At 43.9% G+C, this 25,792-nt stretch overlaps 1 protein-coding gene across 2 annotated transcripts in view; it reads right to left on the bottom strand.

Moving 5' to 3' along the window:
- Window positions 1-12,871: 12,871 nt before the first annotated feature.
- The window catches only part of LOC135906130 (receptor-type tyrosine-protein phosphatase alpha-like), a 396,239-nt gene continuing 383,318 nt past the window's right edge, over window positions 12,872-25,792 (bottom strand). For both annotated transcript variants that reach the window (XM_070525329.1, XM_070525330.1), the window contains exons 27-29: window positions 23,042-23,202; window positions 22,018-22,153; window positions 12,872-14,824 (exon numbers count right to left, since the gene is read on the bottom strand). In XM_070525329.1, coding sequence (XP_070381430.1) covers window positions 14,741-14,824; window positions 22,018-22,153; window positions 23,042-23,202 — 381 coding nt within the window. In that variant the 3' untranslated portion in view covers window positions 12,872-14,740. The remainder of the gene's footprint in view (window positions 14,825-22,017; window positions 22,154-23,041; window positions 23,203-25,792) is intronic.

The following is a 25,792-nucleotide window of genomic DNA, read 5'->3' as shown; positions in this document are numbered from 1 at the left end:
TGTCTTCTGCACAGTAGTCTTCAACCCCACTCTTACAGTCTCCCTGTTTAGGTCCTCAATCATTTGTTGTAACTCGTCCACAGTGTTGCTGAATAGAGCAATGTCATCGGCAAACCGAAGGTCGCTGAGGTATTTGCCGTCGATCCTTACTCCTACACCTTCCCAGTTTTATAGCTTGAATACTTCTTCCAAGCACGCAGTGAATAGCATTAGAGAGAGTGTCTCCTTGTCTGATCCCTTTCTTTATCGGTATCTTCCTACTTTGCTTGTGTAGAATTAAGGTGGCTGTGTAATCTCTGTAGATATTTTCCAGAGTATTTACGTAAGCGGTCTGTGCTCATTGATTACGCAATGCCTCAAAAATTGCTGGTATCTATGAATCAAACGCTTTTTCGTAATCTATGAAATCCATATAGAGAGGCTTATTGTACTCTGTGGATTTATCTATAACCTGATTAATGACATGGTTGTGATCCATTGTAGAGTATCCCTTCCTGAAGCCAGCCTGTTCCCTTGGTTGACTAAAGTCCAGTGTTGCCCTTATTCTATTGGAGATTATTTTGGTAAATATTTTGTATAATACTGGGAATAAGCTAATGGGTCTATAATTTTTCAGTTCTTTAACGTCTCCCTTTTTGTGGCTTAGTATAATATTTGCATTATTCCAGTTTTCTGGGACCCTTGCAATCGATAGACATTTCGTATAAAGAGCCGCCAGTTTTCCTAGCATTATGTCTCATCTATCTTTGATTAAATCGACTTACTCCATCCTCTCCTGCCGCTTTTCCCCGTTTCATGTCTTGCAGGGCCCTTCTGACCTCATCTCTAGCTATAGGAGGAGTTTCCGTATCCTGTTCATTATTGTTTCGAGTAGAGTACTCCCGGAGCATCTGGGTGCTGTACAGGTCAGTGTGGAATTCTTCCGCTACCTTTATTATACCTTCGATATTGCAGATGATATTACCCTGCTTATCTTTCAGTGCATACATCTTGGTTTGTCCTATGCCAAGTTTCCTTCTCACTGATTTCAGGCTGCGTCCATTTTTTACGGCTTCTTCAGTCTTTCTCAAGTTGTAATTTGTAATATCACTTATTTTCGTTTTGTTGATCAGTTTTGACAGTTCCGCGAATTCTATCTTTTGAGTTGGACACTTTCATTCTTTGTCGTTTCTTTATTAGGTCCCTTGTTACTTGGGAGAGCTTGCCTACTGGTTGCCTTGGTGCCTTGCCTCCAACTTCACTCGCTGCCTCCGAAGCCAGCCTCGCTACGGTTTCATCAATTACCTCTATGTCATCATCATCATCTCTGATCTAAGGCTGCATATTTGTTTGCAAGTACCAGTCTAAATTTGTCTGCTTTTACCCTTGCTGCCTCTAAGTTCACCTGTTTTTTTCTTGACCAATTTTACTCTTTCTCTGTTCAAATGGAGGTGAATCCTAGCCCTCACTAACCTATGATCACTGCACTTTAGCTACGTTTCACTTCTACATCCTGCACTATGCTGGCATCGGCAGAAAGTATGGAATTAATTTCATTTCTTTTTTCACCATTAGGGCTTTTCCAGGTCCACTTTCTGCTGCTACGTCCCCTGAAAAAGGTGTTCGTTATTCTCAGCTTATTCCTTTTGCGAATTCCACCAGCATCTCTCTTCTAGCGTTTCTAGAATCGACGCCGTAGTTGCCAATTGCCTGCTCACCCGCCTGCTTTCCCCCCACTTTTGCGTTGAAGGTGCTAATTACTACAGTATACTGAGTTTGCACTTTTCTCATCACGAATTTAACATCGTCATAAAACTGATCTACTTCCTCATCTTCGCGGCTGGATGTTGGAGCGGAAGTTTGTACTACCTTTAATCTTTGGTTACGACTACTGCTACCCTCGCGTTAATGCTGTAGAATTCGTCAGTGTTGCCCGCTATGCCTTCTTGGATTAGGAATCCTACCCCTGCTTCTTATCAGGGAGACCTCTATAGCAGGGACATGGCCGTTATTTAGCAATATGCAAGCCTCACCAATTCTAATCTCAGAAAGGTCAATCATATCCCGAACAATGTCTGATAGTTCCTCAAACAGTCTTGCTAAGAGAGGGTCCTCACTCAAGAGGGTTCGGGCGTTAAACGTTGCAAGGGTCAGTTTCCATTGGCGGCCTGTCCGGACCCAGAGATTCTTAGCACCCTCTGCTGTGTTACAGGTCTGACCCCCACCTTGGTCAGGTGCTCCGCAGTTTCTGGGGACTGAGGGCCATTGATTAATTGTAGGTATCATCGGGGAGGTTGTGGCCGAATACTGCACCCCTGTCGTGAACCCACAACTAGCCCCCCCCCCCACGCAGTGCAAGGCAGCAGCAGTGGAAAAGTCTGAACAAAGAAAGCTTCGCTTTAAAAAAAATGGCTGTGGCTTAGCTAAGGTTAAGCCCAGGATGCGAGGCATACTAGCCTTTATTTTGACGCGACAGCGTTAAGGAGCTCGTGTCGCAGAAAAGCCGGTGTCGTCGGCGTCGGCTCAGGCGTGCGGCGCTTGCTCAGGCGCACATTTCGTTGTCGCGCCGAACGCTGCGTTGCTCGAAGCTCACCGCGTCCGATACGAGGGGCGACGCCGCGAGCGACGGCGCGAGTTGGAGCCCCGTTTCTCCTCTGTCGTGACGTCACGGTGTCACGTGGTATTGAAGGCGACACCGCCGCGCCTGAGGAGCTGGGTTGAGCTCTAGTAATATGCTTCGCATAAAAGGAATGGAAATTCTCCTGTATACGCGACAGCGGCGCGTGTGATAAGCACCAACGCGACGCGCAGAGTATTGCTGCTCATCGGGGCCACTAGTCTGCTCTACGTGAACTAAGAGGGCCGGCTTGCGGAGCTGGCTGACGAACGCTCTTGAGGAAGCCAATCCACAGGTGAACTACAGATAAACATTTACTTATCGCTCTGTCATATACACGCAAATACTTGCCTTCTTTTACTATGTGTTTTCTCTCCTCGTCCTTTTACTCCCCTGCTGCCACCACCCATTTCGGTGACCGAGCCTACGGCAGATAGTTACAGTGCAGTAAGCATTAATTTGCCACCCTCCCTTACTTTTATTTTATTTTTTAATAAATTGCACAAGTATTACATGCGACGTATTGGCTTCACTGCGGGCCAGAACCCGGCAAGTAGTCGGCTTCACCACAGCACAAACCATGGGAATAGAAATTTTAGGCTAAGCCTCGCAAACCTTAAGTAATACCATCGTTTCAAATTGGGCGCCATCGCCCTTACTCTTCGCCCTATCCTTTCCCCGGGTCTCGCATTCCCGTTCTCCTCCTCCTTATTGGTCTACATTTGTCATGGGACGCATACCCCCCCCCCCCCCTGTTTTTTTTCTTTGTTTTATCGCCTCTGTGATCTCGGTCACTGGTAGGCTTTACGACTGCGTGAATATAATTCGTCGTATCACCATGCATCGGGCTTTCTCGGCCAGAACGACGTGAAATCACGCGACAAAGAAGCTAGGCCCCGTGATGGTTGTAGTGCAATAGGAAGGAGCAAAAACAGGAACACGTGCGGCAGTAACTGGAGAAAGAAGGACAGAAGATGACTTAAAAACAAACGTTACAGCGCTAAGCAGACGACGACCAAGTGAAACACAAACGACATATAATAATAATATTTGGGGTTTTACGTGCCAAAACCACTTTCTGATTATGAGGCACGCCGTAGTGGAGGACTCCGGAAATTTTGACCACCTGGGGTTCTTTAACGTGCACCTAAATCTAAGCACACGGGTGTTTTCGCATTTCGCCCCCATCGAAATGCGGCCGCCGTGGCCGGGATTCGATCCCGCGACCTCGTGCTCAGCAGCAACGACATATACTGGCGCCAAATAACTGATGTGCTGACACCAACTTCTTGTCGCGTCTTGTATTGCGGTGCAGCCGATGCTCTGAAGCGTACTTTTTGCTCAGATGATCTAAAATGCCTTTTCGCAGCTTTTATTATATGCATAGCGGTATATGTATGCTCTGACTCTTTGCGACAATTTGTTTTATTCGAAAGCGTCAAGTGGCTCACTGAGCGAAATAGCCGGCGTCTGTTGTCTGCAGCAGAGAAACGGCACCTAAAATGGCATTGGCTGCGACGCCACGCCACGAGCAGAGCCTCCTCGACGGAGCAGAGCGGGCGAAAGGAAACACCTGCTGCCACGATAGTGCGCCAGCTGTTGCGCGAGTGGAGCGGGCGTCGGTGGTAGCAGCGTTGGCACCGCAGGCTGCTGCTATAGCTTGCCGACTCGGACAGCACGCTACTAACGCTACTATGGTACATTACTCGTAGCGCAAAACTCGAAGGACCGCTTGGCGCCGTTCAAGTGGACATTAATGCTTGCGCATTCCCAACACATACGAAGCGCATAGCTGTCCTCGGATTTTTTTTTAACCTTACCTTCAACATTCGCTTCTTTATGATTTGCCACTGCTACATTTACCTTTCCTCTGCGTGCCAATCAACATCTACCAGCTGGCGCTCTGTAGGGTCAGTTCTTGTTGAATGCAGCAGTGGCAAACGATTTTCCATTGCAAGGACAGGAATAATCTGAAAGTATTGGCCGTGTACGTGTAATTAACAGGCATACTGGCAAATGTGTTGTTTTAAAGCTGAAACTAATCTAAATGTTTAAGGAGACGCACACGCGCTAATATTGCACCACATATTGCACAAAAAATGGTATACAGACTAATAACGCCATCAGAGTAGACGCAAATATGAAGAGCGCAGGGTTATGCGCAGATGCGGGCAAAATAATTGGAACAGGGGAGCTCTGGCCAAACTCAATGCCTTCCAGCAGCGTCACGAGCAAGCAAGAAATTCGTCTAAATACGAGCGCACGTCGACGTTCATAGAAGTTCAATCACAATGCCCACTCGCAACCTAGAGGCTGCTGGATTGTGGTGCAGTTCGGTCACAGCCCCCGTCTTACAATTACTTTTCGACGAACCTGTACGTTACCTGTGAGAGCGATGTTCACACTTAGTGCCGCAGTGCCAGTGGTGCCGCCGCGCGCTATTGACTGTGCTCGGGCTTGTAGCTGACACGTGCGCGAGAAGCATTCCTCTGTGCTTCACTTTGGCAGCATTCGCGCACTCGCATTACTGCACACAAACTCTCCATCCTCCTCTCCCCCAACATTTTTTCTTTTTGTTACCAAGCTGCAATGCATTGCTATCAAGTACTCTCCTTCAATTTAACAAAAGTGTACGTTGCATGCATGCATGCACATTCAGCAGCCCTGATTTCTCAAATCTGAAATCGTTCGGTGGCTCTCAAAGTTGACGTGAAAGAGCGGACATGATGACAAGGCAAATACGGTGGTGGTGAACGCGAACGCGCATGCGTGAAAACAGCCACCATGGCGAACAGAACAGTGCTGGGGCCGAATCTTATAACGGTTCGGAAGGGAATCGGTTCACTTGGCCTCATCCAATCGGTCAAAATTTTGCTTGCGTCAGAGGCTGTCAAAGACAGCGGCAGGGGCGGCACCGCAAATTATGATATTACGTCACGCATCTGTCAATCATTTCCAAAGCGAACCCATCTTTGGCTAAGAGCGGAACCGACGAAGGGATAGTCCGCTTTATAGTGTACTAGATATAGTCCGCTTTGGGTTCCGTTGCTGTGGCTTGGCTGTTGGCTTGCGACCTCGGCCGCGCGCGCCGGTGACACGCGGCCGTCGCGCGCGCGTTCGTTGATTGCTTCGGAGGCTATTACTTGCCTTCGTCGTCTGTTTGGCGTTGCTCTTTCGGGGTCGACCACTGCTGCTGGAAGTGCGATAAGCGTTCGAAGAAGTAACAAATAATGAGTTGCACCGCCCCTGTCGACTTTCTGAGTAGACCTTTTGCAGGCGACGCTATCAATTGGAGCAGAGTCGGGTGCAAGCGTACCAGTGGTCATTCCACGCAGAGGTAAAAATTGCGCGCTGCGGTTCATCGCCACCGGCCTGCAGCTCCCAGAAGCATTCATCGGAATGGCCTATATCTTTGCTATCGATGCTGTCCACGAAGGTGCTCTCGCAATTACTGTGTTGCACTTTGTTCCTAAATTTCACGGCACGGCGCGCACCGTCAACACCACAGTCTTTGATGTTACTTCGCGCAGGCAATGCAGGGCCCGTGTATTGTAATGTTCGATTTCAAGTTCCATTGCTTCTATCACGCGACGCACCGTGCGGCAGATCGCATGGAATAGCAGCAGCGCGACGGCGAGCGAGTCATATCCGAGCCGATAACGAAGGGCGAAAAAAGAAGGAAAATTGATATAGTCGGCTAGTAAAGGTGAACCTAAGAACCAGTTCACGGTTTTGTCGCGCTCGCTACTTAGGAAGTGCTGGTAGCGCATTCCTGTTGCGTGCATCATGCAAGCTCATTGGCAAGCTCCTGGTAGCAGATAACATAGCGCTGCGCTCTGCCAACTGGATGGAGGGGAAATGAATGTTATGAGCGTTCCCTTTGGAACGGGGCGGTGGGTTGCGCCACCAAGCTCTTGCTATTATACACACTCTAAGAACAGTTTACACCCTTTGGCTTGCCCCTTCTGCCACACAAAAATAATCGTCATCTGCCTTGATGCGTTTTCTTTCTTTATCGCTGCGAGCCCGGAACTTTCCAGTAACGAACGGCACGCGCGTTATCAGCATAGAACAGTTTACACTCTTTGGAGTGCCTCTTCTGATAACGCGCGTGCCGTTCGTCACTGGAAAGTTCCGGGCCTGCAGCGATAAAGAAAGGAAACGCATCAAGGCAGATGACGATTATTTTTGTGTGGCAGAAGGGGCAAGCCAAAGGGTGTAAACTGTTCTTAGAGTGCACTCTAAGAACAGTTTACACCCTTTGGCATGCCCCTTCTGCCACACGACAATAATCGTCATCTGCCTTGATGCGTTTCCTTTCTTTATCGCTGCGAGCCCGGAACTTTCCAGTAACGAACGGCACGCGCGTTATCAGCATAGAACAGTTTACACCCTTTGGAGTGCCCCTTTTGATAACGCGCGTGCCGTTCGTTACTGGAAGGTTCCGGGCTCGCAGCGATAAAGAAAGGAAACCCATCAAGAAAGATGACGATTATTCACTCTTAAAACGGTTACACCCTTTGGGGTGTATATTTGTCCCACAACAATAATCGTCATCTGCCTTGCTAGCGTTTCCTTTCCTGAAAACTCGGCGCTCGCTACTTTCCTGTCGAGAATGCTGCGTCACACTGATAAGGCGCATGCCGTTCGTGACTGGAAAGTACCGGGCTCGCAGCGTTAAAGAAAGGAAACGCGGGCAGCACGGATGACGATTATCGTTGTGGGACAAGATACGCCCCAAAGGGTGTAAATTTTTCTAAGAGTGTTGTTGTGTGGCAGAAGGGGCAGGCAAAAGGGTGTAAACTGTACTTAGAGTGTACACTCTAAGAACAGTTTACACCCTTTGGCGTGCCCCTTCTGCCACACAACGATAATCGTCATCTGCCTTGTTGAGTTTCCTTTCTTTATCGCTGCGAGGCCGGAACTTTCCAGTAACGAACGGCACGCGCGTTATCAGAAGAGGCACTCCAAAGGGTGTAAACTGTTCTATGCTGATAACGCGCGTGCCGTTCAATCTGCCGCGCGCGCGCCACCTAGGATATTCCTGTAGCAGACAGCGCCCACTCTAAACTGCGGCGCCGCGGCATTCGTGAGGTTGAAAAAATATCTGCACACGCGCGGAAATAAAACCTACTGGTGCTTGACTGGGGTGAAAAACGAAAGAAGGACCCGAACTGTTAAATTTAGTCCTTTAATTTCAAATGAGCGCTGAAAGAAAAACGCTCAAGAAAGCGGAATGAGGGCTTGATCGCCTCGATTCCGCATGCGCTCAATCACCGCGCGAGCCTTGGTGATTGCTTGCGCTTAATCCCGTTTGCTCTCTTAATTATTTTGCTTGTAAGTGTGCTGCGTACACATATCGGTTACTTTGAACGAAGAATTCGTGTAAAAAAGAAGGCTGACAGTCGCTTGGACCGAGAAACTTTCGACATAACGTCACTCGCTGAAACGTGCGACCCTCACGGTAACTAAACATCTTGTGTATGTGTGTGTGTGGAAACGAGTGCGCCAACAGTCTTCTTGACGCCGAGTGTGTCTGTCGTGTAGCGATTACACGACGACTGTTGTGTCTTGCGGTTCAATGTTACGAGGCAGTGCAACTGTCGCGACATTCTGAAGCGGTGGTATCGTGTCAGCGAGTCTCCTCGATCGTGTTCGGGCTGCCAGAGCGATCTAATCTCGCGGCACATTAACATCGAGCTTAGTGTGTGCGCGTGTGTGAATGCGGTTGACTGTTCTCGTGCACTATGCGACGTCGCCACGTAAACTTGAATCATGACACGCATTGTTGTGTTTATGCCTTTTCGCCTCCGTGCACCGCTAAAGCCCCGTAAGAATTAGAGGGCCCTTATACGAAACGCACGCAGATTGGCCTAGCTATTACTGCACTGTGCTTTGCTGGCAATCCGTGTATCGGTTCTGGCGTTTTTCTTATGTTAATTTGCAGTTGTGTGTTTTTCATCAATAAAATATGGCTTCGCCGATTATTGAAACATCTTCGAGTGTAAGGGAAACTTGGAAGGAACGAGCTCGCAGCTGTATGTAATCTACTTTGATATATTGTATTACACTTTATTATTTGGTGGCCGATAGCGCAGTGGTTATGCAGAATTTGTTTTCAAAAGCAGAGTAATGCAGGCACTTAGGAATATATTAATTCAGATATGCAATGCACCAAATACGATTAGGATATGCAGAGTTGGACGAATTTTTGGACATATTGTGAAACGCAGTTAATAATGCGCACACAAACACAGGAAAGTATAAAAGTAGAATTCGCTGCTGAAATTGCACACATAACGCAATGCGGATATTTGTCAGCGAGTTAATGCGCTTCTGCCACACTATTTACTTGCATGCTAGGTCATGCTGCACTTGCTAAGTCAACGGGCTCATAATAATAATAATATATGGGGTTTTACGTGCCAAAACCACTTTCTGATTATGAGGCACGCCGTAGTGGGGGACTCCAGAAATTTTGACCACCTGGGGTTCTTTAACGTGCACCTAAATCTAAGTACACGGGTGTTTTCGCATTTCGCCCCCATCGAAATGCGGCCGCCGAGGCCGGGATTCGATCCCGCGACCTCGTGCTCAGCAGCCTAACACCATAGCCACTGAGCAACCACGGCGGGTGTCAACGGGCTCATAATGCACTAAAATCAATAATCGCTACAAACTTCGGCTGTCAACATTCATGCGCGCGAATCGCAGCTCTGCACACACACGTGTATAGTTTCTCTCGCATCTAAGAATTCGTATTGCTCTACGTTACTTTCCTAGCATAGTCGTGCAGTTACCTACGGTTCAGTCTTTCCATCCAATTCTATGCGACCACATTCATCTGGTTAGGTTTTGCTTGCCGTGCGGGATGCAACTTCTTGCCGTCCTCCGTCTGATCTCGGCACCCACCCGCACAGCAACAAGGCATTTCGGCCCTTCACATCCTAGGTTATACTGAGCTATTCAGCGGGCTCATAACGAACTAAAATAAATATTCACCACCAACTTCGGCCATCAACATTCATGCACGCGAGTGAAAGACTATCACAGCTCGACACATGCACGTGTATACTTTCTATCGCACCTTTGTATCGCTCTACGTAACTTGCCTCGCATAGTCGTGCAGTTAGCGACGGTTCAAAGTCCTTCTGTTAAATTCTGTGCAACCATACTTTTCTTCAGGTTAGGTTCTGGGTGCCACGCAGGATGCAAAAAAACTTCTTGCCATCTTTTGTCCGGTTTCGGCACTCAACCGCACAGCAACAAGGCATTTCGGCCCTCCCGGAACGAAATTATCGCAGCAATGTGCATAGCACAACAGGCTAAACGCGTGCACTTCGCCCGGCACGCAGGAACTTTCATGGTGGCAAAGGGGAGGAGGAAGGTCACATGTCACCATTCAGCCTATCACTGGCGTCGTCGGCTGGATCAAAGCCTGTCGATACTTTGAAATTATTGAGGGATTTTAATTCATTTACGCTTGCAATACCACCTGCCGGCTGAGAATAAAAAGGAATGACATTAATAAATTAATTTTGCATTGCGTAAACTCGATTAGCTCGTCATATCATGACGTACACTTCAGAGTAGCACCCTCTCGTCTACTGGTCGTGTCCTCCCCTTCTTCCAGCTCCGGCTTGGGAGAATTTCTTTCTCTATGTTAGGAGTGGCACATTTGGGGACATTAGCGGCGAAGTGAACGGTTCGTTTTCCGAACCGTTATAAGATTCAGCCTCTAGTCATCGTGGCTGCACATTGGCTTATTTCGTTTAATCCACCCATTTGAAGCTTATTAATCTACTTGAATCCATCTTAAAGGGATTGTCCGGTCATTTTACAAACGAAAACAAATGGTCTTAGAATAATGCATGTGCTTTATTTTGCTCTTAATCAGCTTGCAGGAATAAGGAGCTTCGTTCAACTCAGGGGTCAGTGGAGGTCACACTACAGGCGCCTTCTAACCAAGTGGGGGTATTGACCATCTTCAAGGCTGCAGCAGTGGCAACCCTTATCGAATCTGTCACCCCTCCCTGCATTACACAGGCTACATCTGTCATCTTTCCTTGTACACATGATTGAATGTGCACCTGTTAACATGCGAGTCATTAACAAACTACTTACCTGTTTTGCTTTCCTTCAAGCTTTTTTTCTTTTTTTTTCACACAAGTTTGCATTCACGGTTGTTTTCGCTGACTTTGATATGAGCCAGTGCATGTGCTGCTATTTTTGACACCACTACATTTTTTTCTTTTTCTTCTTTTTTTATACGCACAAGTTCATAAAGCTTGTATTCACGTTCTTGTTTCCTCTCGCTCCCTCCTCTCTTTTCTTACTGAAAAAATTTATAAATTGAGCTCTGTAAGCTTGCAGTCGCACTCTTGATGAAGGCTAGACCCCGGCCGAAACGTCAGTAAAGTAATGTTATTTTTCCTACGTGCTTCCATCACGTATATATATATATATATATATATATATATATATATATATATATATATATATATATATATATGGGTGGGGACCGAAAAGCTTTTATTTCTACTTGAAGATGTTTGTACTTTCATTATATGAATAGGCCTTTATGCTTTACTCATTTTTATTATACAACTCATTCACTCTATTTCAATGTTTTCTACAGCAATGGTCAACAACAAGATGCACAGTCGACACCTCTCATGGGCAAGTTTTGTTCAACATTACTGTTGGCATTCACTGGTCAAGTCATAAGTCCACTATTAAAGAAACTTCCAAGCAGGCAGAATAATTTATTCAAGGCATACACTATTTCACAACATGCGCTGAATCATTTTGAGCCTTTCTGTATGTTAAGCGGGCGCTGTTTCTGTTTTCTTTTCTCCCTTTCTAAAAAGGTTCGAGAAAATTAGAGCTTGAGCTTGTTTTAAGATGTTCTACATCCCAACAGCCCTCAATATATACATTCAGTCACTTACTACTAACAATGTAAAATTAAAAACTGCTTCATTCTGAATGTATTGGAGGTGCATTGGCATTAACGAGGATGAAACAAATAAAGCCTAGTTGAACTTATTGGTCTTTCATCTGGACAATCATAATCAGGTAGGTGGCAACACATAAAAATGCCAATTGAGCTTACGTGTTATGCCAAGAGCAATACTAATAACTGTATAAAGAAAATACAAAGCTCTCTTATTATTGATTGCTTCATTTACTACAGGTCTTGAAACCTGGTGGCTTTTCAAGAGCACTGTTCTCTATGTTATTGCCTGTAAACCAGTGAGGATGCAGGGAAAAGTACTCTAATTGTGTTCCTGGAGCAGCCAAATGCACAATGCTCCAGGTCTTTTTTCTTTAAAGTTACACATCAATGCAGAAGACCTGGGATTTCCAAAGGTACAGCATCTAAAGGAGATATCATATCTCACTGGCATCCAGTACCCTGAGGCAAATCAAATCTTGGCACAACACATTCTTTAGAACAATGAAAGTAATCACTACCGATGAGGAGTCTTGTCAAGTACTAATGGCAAAACAACAACCAGACAACAGTGGAATTCGTTATGTTCCTTTCCTTTCTTTTTACAATGTTTGGATTGCTCACAGCCACCACCCTAGAGCTGACCAAGGCAGCAGACTTGAAAGAAGCAGCATAGGCTGATTTGCAGGACAATTTGATGGCTTACTGTCAAGCCATCAGGCTTTGCTCCATATGCCCATATCATGACTTGGCAGGCCCTCACCACTATTTCATGGACAAGACGTGCTTTTGTCTTTAGTGCAAACTAACTGAGACTTACTTTAAAAGCCATGAAGCTAAGACAATGTTGTCAAGAACAGACAAAAACATGCTGGCTGCTAGACCAAAAGACAGATGCATACCGTGTACAGAAAATCAGTGCAACGACTGAACAAATATGGCATTGCTTGTCTCCCAGCAAAACGTACAAACTTCATGAACATGTATAACAATGCAAAGATCGAGAGACAACCCCTCAACAAGAGGCAAGGAGTGACAGTTGATCTTGAAAAAGCATGTGACTAGTACAACTTTGCCCGCAGGATATTGAAGAGTCCGCTTGTGCTGGCTCATGGTGTGGGAATGCTTGGTTTGCTCAGAAAAGCAAGCACGTTTTTTTGCAAGGTATATTCACAGTAAAATGCATGTTTCTGCAAGGTATACCTCCTGGACCTCCAAGCACTGAAAAAATCTGGAGTTGATGCAATACTATATGCAAATGTGATGACTGTGGCCACAACAAAATTCCTTACCATATATATGAGCCAAATTTAGCACAGCAGGAAGTTAGAGATGAAACAAAAGCTCGAATCTGACACTTGACACAAAAATTTGTAGTGGTATCTAATATACATGAAAATAACAATAAAAGTTACCATCATACCAGAACCAACAATTTTATCTGTCTGCAACAAAAACATCTATTTTTTTTATTTCATCGACTATATGTGACTGATTGGTAATATAACTTTGTGCAGCAGTATTTAGTGTGGTCTTGTAACCATTTTAAGCTCTGAAGAAATGTTATAAGCTGGGTGACAGCATTTGAGAATTGCCACAAAACATAAAAGAGCACATGTGAAAGCAACCTCTACTTGTTCCACAGGCAAATTGCTCCTTTGTTTGAAACACATAAGAAAATATGAAAATAAGGCAATAAAAGCCTAAGAAACACTAGTAAATTGAAGCATTTCAATTGTAATCAAGACAATGAACAAAAAAAGCACACCATGAGAGGCAGAAACGTCAACAAAGTAATGAAAATTACAGGCTGACATGACACGTATTTATGACATTTGCCCATGCTAAAGCATGTACACATGAATTTGCCTCTTTAGAAAATACACTTACACAGGTTCTGGATTAGAATAAAAAAATTAACTGAGACAGAAGTAACAAGGATCCTGTAGCAAAAACAGTTCCTCATACCTGCCCTTTCTTGTCTTGTACAACATTATGCGAGTGTCTATGAAAACAGAGAATGATGTTCATGACAACATCACCTAAGGCTTGACCTAGGCTGAGTCAACACAACCTGAACTAGGTCAGCTAGAAACCTAGCCCAAGCTTTACAGCCCAAGGCCTGCAACCTAGACTAGGGTTAACCTAGACTGTAAATGTTTCAATGTGGGTCCACAGGCGGAGTGTTCGGGGCACACACAGCTAAGAGGTATGAGAAGTCGATTACGGACCACATGAACACTGCATTGTCAGTTTGTTTAAAGCAGTCTGGATGGAAGATGCCCACATTGCACTCCTGCAGTTTGGACGCCATGAAAACACACAAGGCTCACACACTGCAAGTATGCTGCTCCTAAGTGTTGCCAACATGGGTGCTGTTCCTCCTGTGTGACTGCAGTCTCCCCAATTTGTATACAAACTTAGACGAGCACATGAGCATTTCACTTAAAAAGCACTCTTCCTGTAGGCAGCAGAGTTTCAGGTGGCTTCAGTGACTCCCTTCATGGCTGTACTGCAAACAGATGGCTATCACAACACCCACTCATAAATCACTCCACCTGCGAGGGATCACTTCAAAAACGGACGACTGGCAGACTTCTCCCACAAAAGAAAGGCAGCTCGTAAGTGATGGCATCTTCTGCATGCTTCTTCCAAAAGAAATAACCTCCCCCAAGCACACTCTCCCAGATCTTGCTGAAGTCTTGCAGTGTCCTCGGGTTTTGTTTCAGGAGGTGTTACAGAAGAAAAAAGAACCTGTAAAGCCTCTCAGCAAGGGCACTGCCTTCGTTCTCTTCTTGCATGGCAGTGTCCCCTGTACTCATAATTTTATGAGTGCTGGAGAAACTTGTGTGCTGCATGTCATTGCTCGCACTGTTTCACAGGCTTATGAACAAGCCAGGTTGGCCATTTTCACTTTTGCTTCAGTCATTGTACCAAATGCGCACTCTCGAGTTCCTGTCAAATACATAGAGTGTAACGCACACATCTTGCTTGTCAGCAGTTAACAACAAATAAAAAAGCCACCTTCCTTTCTTCCCACCAGTCCGGCTGGTAGGGAGTGGACTTCAATGCCGAGGCAGGGGCATGCCCTTTGGCCGAGGCGCATGCACGTGTGGCTCACAGTCGCAGTTGCTCGTGCGTGCCTCGTGGTGAAGGTGGACCTTGGAACATCCTAGCATGTGTAGCCCTCATAGTTGGGTGTCGCCCATGTTGCAAAGGTTGTGCGACTCGATGTAGGTCAGCAGACCACGGTAGAGAAACTCGTATTGGTTCTGAAAAAAAGGCACAGAAGATGACTCATGATGAAGAAACCAGGAGTAAAAAATTATATTAATATTCATTCACTTCATTTTTGTGTAATTATGAGTGACCTACAATATGAACGTTGTTGGTTATAGTTGTTAAATAAACTATGCAGTTTATTGTTTTGTGTCACAAGCTTTGTGTCTGAAAACAGCTCACCAGCTACAAGAGACACCATAGTTGGAGACTGGTTGTATGTATACGACCTGTGGTTCTTTAATGAACGCCCAAAGCATGGAACACGACTGTTTCTGTATTCAGGATGTGGCTGCTATGGCTGGGAATCAAACCCACAGCTCTGTGCTCAGCAGCAACAGAATGCCAGAGCCACTAAGCAACTAAAGTGAATTGATTCAAATCATTATGAAATGGCTGTGAGCTCAAACATATTTATCCTTGGTTGGCATATTGCACCCACAACATGCTATACGATAACCCAGTTATGACCGATTGGGATCAACCAGTATACTTATATAATATACTAGGAGCTTTATTACTTGTGGAGCCAGGTGAAAACATTATACACTAACTGTAAAGATTGTGTAAAGAAATGGGGGCTGATTACCTGAGCAACAAGTACACTTAACAAATATAATTTACAAACCAACCATGATGCATTCCCACTAAGATAAACCAGTTAAGCTGAATTTTCGGGAAGTGTGAGAACATTTGGTTGGTTTAACATGGGCCCAATACAAAAAAAAAAGTATGCTTAACATGAATAGCTAATTTGGTTAAGCTGAACTTGACTCAGCATTAGGCCCAAACCGGGAGACTTGGAGGAGGTGACTTTGCTAGCTGAATAAAAGAAAAATGATCTTTCTGTGAACCCGAACAGCTATGCTAGCAACGATGATGACATGGAAGCCTGCAGGGATGACACTGAAAACTGCCATTGAGGAGGTCCTTGAAGTGCTTCAGCAGGCCAATGAGGGCACTGCCAAGCATGCAGCCTTCACACCTGATGGCATCTGATAATGCGCCGGCTCCCCTGGTGCATCTTTTTCAAAGATATAAAGAAAGTAAAGAGTTTTGAGCAAGCTAAGTGAAATGTCAGCTTTTGTGACAGTGCCACAAAGCTGAAGAGCGCATAAAGCGCTGCTTTGCATCATACAAATCCTACAAATTCTCTTTTTACATTTGCATTCTGTTATTAATGCTGTTTCACTTATAGTTTTGTGTCACAGATATTTTTGTGACCCAGGAATAATGCATTGAGCTTTCTTTATCAACCCGCCGTGGTTGCTCAGTGGCTATGGTGTTGGGCTGCTGAGCACGAGGTCGCGGGATCAAATCCCGGCCACGGCGGCCGCATTTCGATGGGGGCGAAATGCGAAAACACCCGTGTGCTTAGATTTAGGTGCACGTTAAAGAACCCCAGGTGGTCAAAATTTCCGGAGTCCTCCACTACGGCTAGCCTCATAATCAGAAAGTGGTTTTGGCACGTAAAACCCCAAATATTATTATTATTATTTCTTTATCATTTCTGAAAGATAAAGAGGTTTTCACAATCCCTTATAGTTTGTCTTAATGGGAGTTCACTGTAATTTAGCTGCTATGGAAAAGGGATTGCTAATGTAAATCGATGCTATCAGGGCCAGGACAGTGAGCAAACTTTGGATAGCAAAGATTTCCCAGCAAAATGCCTCGATGCATCAGTGTTCAACTCCATAAGTTTTGATACCAACCTGAGAGCAACCCTGAGGTGCACGCCTCATGTCATAGGATTTCCAGCTATGTCTATTGTAGTGTCATTATTGTAGAATAGAAATGCACTATCATAGGCTTATTATTCAATCGTATTGGCAGTGATCATCAAGAGTCACATGGCAGCCCCAGACATTTTTTAACAGTTTGCAAAGATTGTGTGGTACTTAGCTGTTCAACTGAACAGCATCCTGCATTTTTCTTCTCACAACTTTACAAGATGTTTCCACTAGGGATGTACGAATACTCAAGCATTCTATTTCAAATCGAATAGTGAACGTTCCAAGAAATCGATTCGCGAATTGAGTATCTCGCATTTGATTTCTTGAATATTAGATTTTTTTAATCATCGGCATCCACAGTGAATGACTCGGCTGTGGTCGGTGCCTTGACATGTGCAACGTTCCCATGATGCGCGATATATATCAGTATAGGGTTCGTCCAGGTCGACCGGATGATGATGATCTATGGATTTTATTTCCGCAAGGGCCAGATATGGCTAAGGAGCACCAAGCAAAAGATAACAAATGAAGGGCCAATGGTAGAAGATGACTAACGTCAGGATTGTGAATCAACATATGATGGTACATGTAACTTGGCTGTAGAGAGGCCTAAAATTAGTCACCGTAAAGTGCGTAAAATGTATAAGTATTAAAACAATGATAATGATTAGTGGTGTATGCCATGAAGATAAAAGTTCTCTTACGAGGGGGTTATGTACTGAACAAGTGGGTAACAGTAGCACTAGTACCTCAACGTGAGCCCTTGAACGCAAGGGCTGGGAGGCATGTGCTTTCCAAAAATGCTATCGCAGCAGCAGCCTTTAGTGAGAGGATGTGCTACGTATACCTTGGTCTGATGACATGCAATGTGCCAACACCCCGCAAAAACGTTAAAACTGACCTATTGTCAAATAGTGGTTCAATGCCAAAAAACATTGCGAGGTGGATGGGAATCTGATGCCTGTATGACGAGGAAAAGTACTTTTTTCGTTGAGCTTCTATTTCTCAACACTCTAACAAGACGTGAAGGACCGTAAGCATCTCACCACATTTATTGCAGACAGGAGGATCATCACTGGTTAATAGGTAAGAGTGAGTGCCATAAGTATGACTTATCCTAAGGCAGCAGTGGTGTTGGGCTGCTGAGCACGAGGTCGCGGGATCGAATCCTGGCCACGGCGGCCGCATTTAGATCGGGGCGAAATGAGAAAACACCCGTGTACTTAGATTTAGGTGCACGTTAAAGAACCCCAGGTGGTCGAAATTTCCAGAGTCCTCCACTATGGCGTGCCTCATAATCACAAAGTGGTTTTGGCACGTAAAACGCCTTAATTTACCCTAAGGCAGCAGTAAGTAACCTCAGTCTGTCGTACCTTAGTTATTAATGGCCAGTTCCCTACATTTTCCTTAATAAGGTGAAGTTTATTAAGAATTTCAGTGTCCCATATATATTGCCAATGGCCTTTCAGTTTGAGTATCAAGGGCTTTCTACAACAGGTATGGCTATGGAAGAACTATTTGGTTTTGTAGTTAATGTTGTGACTATGCTGTTGGCAAGCATATTAATACGACAGCGTTAAGGAGCCTGTGTTGCAGAAAATCTGGTGTCGGCATTGGCGTCAGCGTCCAGCGTCGGACGTCGCCATGACAAAAAGAACTTTGCACCAAATTCGGAGCCACAGATGCCCAACCACTTCTCTACCACTAAAGTTGCTCACACCTTGTCTTTCATAATTTACAAAGTTATTCCTTGGAATTTTGAGAACGGCAGCCCACAAACAAATTTAATGGAAAAAACACCGACAGTGCATGTCCTTTATGTTATCTCTTCCCAGACTGAAACATTAAAAGTGTGAAACACTAACAAGAGATCGACCCACACAAGAGGCTGCGTTTCTACCAGAAAGCTCGCCTTCGTGCATAGCGTTCGCAGTCAGCGTTTCCCGGTAAACGTTACAGTTACATAAGCTGCAGTTGCTGGAAAGCATGAAAAGCAGTCAGGGGTCTTTGAACGTTATCGCATTTTACTCTTAAAGGTGAAGCTTAAGAGGAAGCTTTAGCTCGGGCCCAACTCCGACGCGACCTATTCAAATACATATAAAATGCAAAAACGCTTTTCTGAGATAACCCCTGGACCGGTTTAATGAAATTTGTTGCATTTCAGAGAAATTTAACTCTAGTGACTGTTGGAAGTGGAATTTCGATGTAGGGCCTGAATTTTGTGAAAAAATTTTTCGGAAATTGGAAAGTTCAATAAACATAGACGTACGAATTTTAAAATAGCTCTGCATCAAGAACAGATATTGCGGTTCTGTAAATGGCATCCATTAGATCATTCAAATCGGACAAATTCGTGATGTCAACTTATATCTTACGTGAATTTGTTACACTGTTTACAAGGATTTTACAAAATATGTATTTCAATATTACTGAATTTTTCTAGGTTAATATGTAAGATATCAATTTTGTCTGCTATAGATGTACTATCAGAAGCAACTCACAGAATTGTGATATGGTTTTTCCTTGTTTAGTTACAGTCGAGTTGTAAACTTGATAGTTACATTCTCCGAAAATTTTCAATTTTTGCCAATTTTTAATTAAAAAATTGGCGACCTAAATCAAAAGTTCAAAACCAACAGTCACTAGATTTTAAGTTTTTCTTTTAAATGCAACAAACCTCGCCAAATTTGGTGCAGTGGTTGCCGAGAAAAACAAGTTATCCTTTTACATGTATTTATACAGGAGCACCTGAGCTAAAGCTTCCTCTTAAGCATCCTCCAAATTTTACCCTCGATGCCTCTGTGGCCAGGTACCCAGCATAATGTGGTATGCTGTTGAGATGCGTACAAAGGGTAGAGGATTGCATAAAGTTCAGTAAAAAGAGGATTTTTATTCTTTTGTAGAAAGATTAAGGCTCTGACGATGCTCGGTGAATCTGTAAATATTATTCCTTTTTCTAATTATGTTTCCTTGAAGTGCTGTACAGCTGACAAGAGTGCATAGGCCTCAGCTGTAAAGATGCTTCTTTCCGGGTGCAAACAGCCCGATTCTGAGAAGGATAGGTTCCTCACACGCAGCAAGAAAGGTTCTCTCACCGCTGGACAACAGTGGAAAAGTGTGGCACAAGTCGTACTGTTTACGGTTGTGTTACAAGGATGTTCAGGGTTAGAGCGTGCTTTCAGAAAATACATGAAACTAGACAACAGCCTCTGCAGGTTGAGTGACTACTCATTGGGCTCTACATAGGGACTTCGTACAGGGCTAGTTCTGAAAGCTCCTGTAGCGAGGCGCATTCCTAAATGATGAACTGGATCAAGCATTTTCAGGGCACTCGGTGTAGCAGATTGATACACCACAGCACTGTAGTTGAGACGCAATCATACAAGACTCCTGTAGAGATTCAATAAGCATCTTCTGTCACTGCCCCAGTTTGTGTGCGAGAGAATTTTCAGTATGTTCATTGTTTTCAGGCAGTTGGCCTTGAGGTATATGATGTAGGGGATTAAACTTAGTTTTGAATTGAGTATGAAACCTAGGAATTTATGTTCTTTGTTCACAGGAATGTGCTGTCCTTGATGTTGCAGTGTTAAAGTGCGTGATACGGCCAATATTAGCTATGCTTCGTAGTGTTCCGACATAGCTGTAGTTTACAACAGGTTTATATTTTGTGGAAAAGGGAGGGGGGACATGGTAATTGCAATGTGCGATAAAATTTTTACGTTCCTGGGAAAAAAATTACTGAGTCGTAATTTTTCGTTCCCTATCTTCAGGCATCATAACGCGTCCAGTCTTAGTTTCAGCAATGTCCTCGGTCGACTACACAAGATATCTTGTTTATATTCGGCGAAAATAAAGGGCGCGTTACAGGCAATATGTAGCTAAACTTCAAAGATAGGGGACTAATTATGACATTCGTAGTAAATTATGCATGTAAGCTATCTGGAGCTTTATGAATGTGTTTTGTGAATAAAGAATTTATCCTGTTGCCCTGGAAGAACTGTGAACTCAATATATATCAAATCTAGTGGAAAGATGTCCACTGTCATAATGTCCACTGTCGCAGGGCCAGGATGGCGAGTCAATATATTTATTTTAATATCGCAAGTAATTCATATTGATTGTATGCAACTGTGTATAACTTCAACAATACTATTACCTAGACTAGAAATACATTTATGCTGTAGACTTAAACGAGTACAATTCTTTGTTGAATTATTCAACTTCTTTGTAGCAAAATGTGCATTTTTTATGTGCACTGTACTGCAGCTACTGGATAGGATCCAGGACCACTGTGGTGCACTCATTGCCTTTTGTCCCTGTATCATATTGAGATTTTATATAGCTGCAAGAGATAAATGCAAATTCAAATAATTTTTCAGGCCCCCATGGTTCACCATGTGTGATTCATAAATAGGTCCCTGTCTGCTAAATATATATATAACTGACAGAAGCAATTCCAGGCTATTTAATTTGTTGTAATAGTAATTCGCAATACAAATATATGCGCGCGCGCACGTGCACGCACGCACGCACACACAGAGAGAGAGAGAGAGACAGAGAGAGAGAGGTCAGATCGTGTAAATAGTTGATCTGCTGCTGTTCTATCGATAAAAAATATTTTCCAGACATTCGTATATGAACTGAGTTGTTAACTCAGTTAACATAGTAACGTGCTCACATAGTAATTTGGTGTACCATTTAATAAGAGCAGAGCATACTTACATTTCGATTCATAGGTACCCAAGTTTATGGCAGCTAGCAAGATTCTTTTTAAGTAATGTAATTAGCCTTCTGGACATGTGCAGCACCATGTTTCTTGAACGTAATTTGGAAGCATAAAAGATTGTGTTAAATTTTTTGGTATTTCATTCTATATTTGGCTTCTGTTTTTCTCTATTTGATTCGATATTCGATTCAAAATCTACTGTTTTGTATTCGCGCATCCCTAGTTTCCACAGTTACATCTGCTTTGTTTTTGCTCACATTTTGCAATCAAATGGAATTTCTAGACCTGCATAATTCAACAAAACACTTGGCATAATTTGCTTGCTCAGTCCTTAGGCACTTTTAGCTGCTGACAGAAGGCGAAACAAATCTGTGTTTCTGTGGCAGCTCAATTATCTGACAATTAGGTGCACATACCAGAGTGGTTTTTCTTTTTCAACCGAACCAGGCAAGCAAGGAAGCCAAGCATTTATCTAATAATGTAGGCCGCAAGAGGTGATTGTGTTGAGAAACACGAGCGAAAAGAAGGCTGTGCAGAATCTGCTTTTAAAGTGGTTAGGATAGAAACGCAGACACTGTATTAACAGACCGTGCCTTTGGAAAGTTGTACAATATACTGTGGCAAGGAAGTACGTACTAGCTGCTGAGAGTCTTGTTAGAAATAGCAAATCATGTGAATTCAGATTTTAAATTGAAAGGCCTTCTTAATTACGAAAAACCAGACTTACAGGCGTCTGCAACATACAGTGCCTTTGGGAACGAGTGTAACGTGCTGCTTGAAAAACATCCACCCTTTCCTCAGCTTTCAGCTGCTGAATCAGGACACTCAGCGTCACAAACACGCTACTCCTGTCGCCACCGCCACTGCAAAGTGGGATAAGAGCAAACAGTCAAGCACAGAAAGCCACCCACCCCTGTAATGTTATGCAATAATAGCATTGATGCACATTCCATCATCGATCAAGCTGTTGTGAACACAGAGAAAAGGGAAGTTACACTCGCAGAACTCCAAGTTCTCTTTTCTGTGTATTCAAGAATGAATGATAAAATGATGAAAGAATGATAAGATTGGCCCTAGCTTTCAGTATCTGCTGACACATTTGATACATGTGTAGTCTGCTTGCATCTTCTAACAGTATATAGTATAGTAGCATTACAGTCAGCTGCACCACTAATGAAGACAAAATGAGCAGCCCATACAATGTTGGGCTTCTCTGTGGCTCACACTATATAATACCACAATAAATGGTGACCAAATGTTCGCAGATAACGACCACCTACAATAGTTTATACTAGAACATAGCGCTTGAAAGGCCCATAACTGTTTGTAATATGGTACAAGAAAGCTATAGGCTGCTTTTAGAACATCTTATATATAAGGCTATTCATACATCGTAGAGAATACATATTAATTAAGAACTAATATACAAGTTTATTAGACTGGCTAAAATTTCCAAAAATAACGTTCAGAGTACAGTAAAGGTTCTGTACTTGATCCTTAGCTCTCCTTGCTTGTAAATGACAAAAATAAAAATTTTTTGATTTGAATAACTTTGATGCCATTATCTGTCATTCCTGGGGCAAAGCATATATTTCGCTCTAACCAAAATTAAAAATGCCATTCCTGTGCAAAATCTCAGAGCAAGAAGAGCCACTTATGCCTGGTGCTCCTACTTATACGACCTCCAGCCTACAAGTCAAGGAAAGCAACGTGAGGTGAGCAAACAAGAACAGTCAGTATGTGTGACATACCTGCAGTGTACTGTGACAGGGCCACCACTTGGATGCAGTGCTTGGCACTGCTGGGCACACTCTATGAGGGCAATGATGCTTGCTGTGCTATCAGCATCTATGACCGGCTGCCCAACCCAGCCCAGGTACTGGAATTGTGTTGTCTGATGGCTGTCCCCAGACTGCAAGGAAGAAAGTGTGATGGTATTTCCCAGCTCTAAGCTCATTGTCTGGAACCCCATATCAGTGTAACTTCTTCAAGTGCTACTTACACATGTGAACGTATTTTGGGGCTAGTTGGTTTGTTAATGCAAAAAACAGTTCTAAAAGAGATGAAGGACCAGCAACGAAACTGATACAATCACCTTATGATAGTATCCACATTAAATTTGTGCATGTTGAAGTGCTATGAATAGCTCAATCATTACAAAGCAAAGCCTGCAAAGGTGCCTCACCAGGACGGATCAGGAGTGAGTGCACGTGGCAAGCGTGTGTGTCATCTGACCTTAAGCTTTGTGTGGTTTGATGCTAGTTGAGTATTCAAGAGCACTCGAAATTAGCGAAACCTAGTGGCTACGAAACCAATAAGTAGAGTGGTCGAAGTTTAATTCCTACATGGTCGGCCGTGGCCGAGCGTGAGCAGACAATACTCAGCTTCTTTTGGAAGTGTGTAATTATCATCAAAATTCGAAAGCATATATTCACTTACTTCAGCCTGTTTATTAAACTACGTCAATAAATATACACAGTAACAGTAGGAAGAAGTGCACTGATCCAAGTACCCTTCTTGATCGATGTCAGCTATTGGCCAATACCAGCCACGTATGAGAACCCACTATATTACAATATAAAAAATCCAGCAATGAGCCAGAAGCAGCCCAGACAACACTCGACGTCCGTAGGACATCCTCAAATGGTACAAACATCCTCACAGTTTTTACAACGTCCTCTGCAGGTCCTCAGGATGACATTCACGATTTCATCCTGAGAACATCTGTTGCAGAACTTATTAAGGATGTCTGCCTGTCCAAGGAACATCCACTACAGGACATTTTGAAGGTATTTGGCTTTATGTTACAAGAAACCCTGAAATTCAAATTTTTGCGGTTGTTTCGGTTGATGAACGAAAACTTATTTATTTATTACAAATACTTTCAGAGCCTGAGGGCATTACAGAAAGGAGTGGTTAATACATATACAAGTGTGCAATAATACAATTTATGACAATACAAGTTAACAAAGTAAGTAATCTTCAATGGCACTTCTGAATTTAGTGTCGATAATGGCAGCGATGGATGCCAGAAGGTAGTTCCATTCTGCCTTGTTTTGGGAATGAAATAATAATTATATAGGTGCTATACTTCATGTGACATCATTACTATGCCATGGAGCTTCATTCTGATTTATTTTTTTCATAGAGTTAAACGTTGATCAACTGCTCTTGATACCTCACTATTGTTTTTGATTCAACCATTTTTGCAACTTGTATTGTTTTGAGCACCTGTGGGCAATAGCATTTTTGGTTGGCAATGAAAGAGCGAACCAGCAAGGCATCCCGCGATGTCAGTGACCAAGACACCCCATTTTCTTTCCTTGCTGCCACCTTCGTGACTGGCACATTGGCACTTTCGATTTGAAAGGTCAAACCAAGCCAGTCCAAGCCAAGTGTAACATTGAAGAAAAACATGGCAGTAGACAGCGGTAAGTCTCTCTCATATTTTTCAGGGTGGCAGAAAGTGGAACACAGATTTGAATGGGGAAGAAACAGATGCATAAGCACATGTTTTCACTTAGCAAACAGCTTAGACAGAACCTTCATCAATTACATACAGTCGAACCCGACTATATCGAACCAGTTTACATCGAATTATTCTGTATATTGAACGATTTCTGAACACGCCATAGTTACAATGAGTATATAGAGCAAAAATTATGCTTACATCGAACAGAAATAGCAACGACTCCCGATATATCGAATGATAAACAGCGCAAAAGTGCCCCCAAAAGTTGGCTTTCCCTCGTCGCGGCATGGCCCCATCCAACCGTTCTCCCTACTGTGACCGTGCTGAGTCGGACGAGCTGTCGACACCCCACTGCAAAAAATTATCCTGGCCCGCCCGCAGAACTTGGTCAGACAGCCAATCAGAAGCTCTTGTGCTCTCATCCTGCAAGATGGCACAAGTGCGAGTTGTCTCGCTGTTTTTCTTTTCTGGTTCATTGTGTTTGCGCCTTGTGGGCCTTCTCCTGCAGTGTTGCCATGATGAAGTGGCAGAATTAGCTTTTCCCCATGAAGTTTGAAATCAAATATCGGGTCATCGCGGTGAGAAGTCGAATGACCCCGCAGCGTGCAACATTCCGAGGAGCACTCTCAGCACGATGTTGAAGGGGGAAATTAGGGCTAAAGCGGACAAACTAGCGATGCAGCCGACGTGTACGCACGGCCGTGTACAAGTGGTTCATCAGTGCTTCAGACGTGCCGGTTAATGTGTGCCTGGCGATGATTGTAAATTCTGATGAGAGCGACAAAGCTGTTGCCAGTGTTGCCGAAGTTTGGAGTGAGCTGTCAGAATTTCCAGAAGCTGTTGAAGAATCAATGGTGGACGAGTTTGTGAGTGCAGATGATGGTGTCGCGACCACGGGAGAGCCCAAAAACGAGGACTACATTGCTGACATTGTACTGAGCACAAATGAAAGTGGGCACAATGAGGAAAGCAGCGATGGCCCTTTGCTCACATCCTCCGAAATTATTGGTGCACTTGCACTAGTCCGGTG

The sequence above is a fragment of the Dermacentor albipictus genome, chromosome 9 (assembly GCF_038994185.2).
Source record: "Dermacentor albipictus isolate Rhodes 1998 colony chromosome 9, USDA_Dalb.pri_finalv2, whole genome shotgun sequence".
NCBI lineage: Eukaryota > Metazoa > Arthropoda > Arachnida > Ixodida > Ixodidae > Dermacentor > Dermacentor albipictus.
This window is presented reverse-complemented; position numbering and strand designations above follow the sequence as displayed.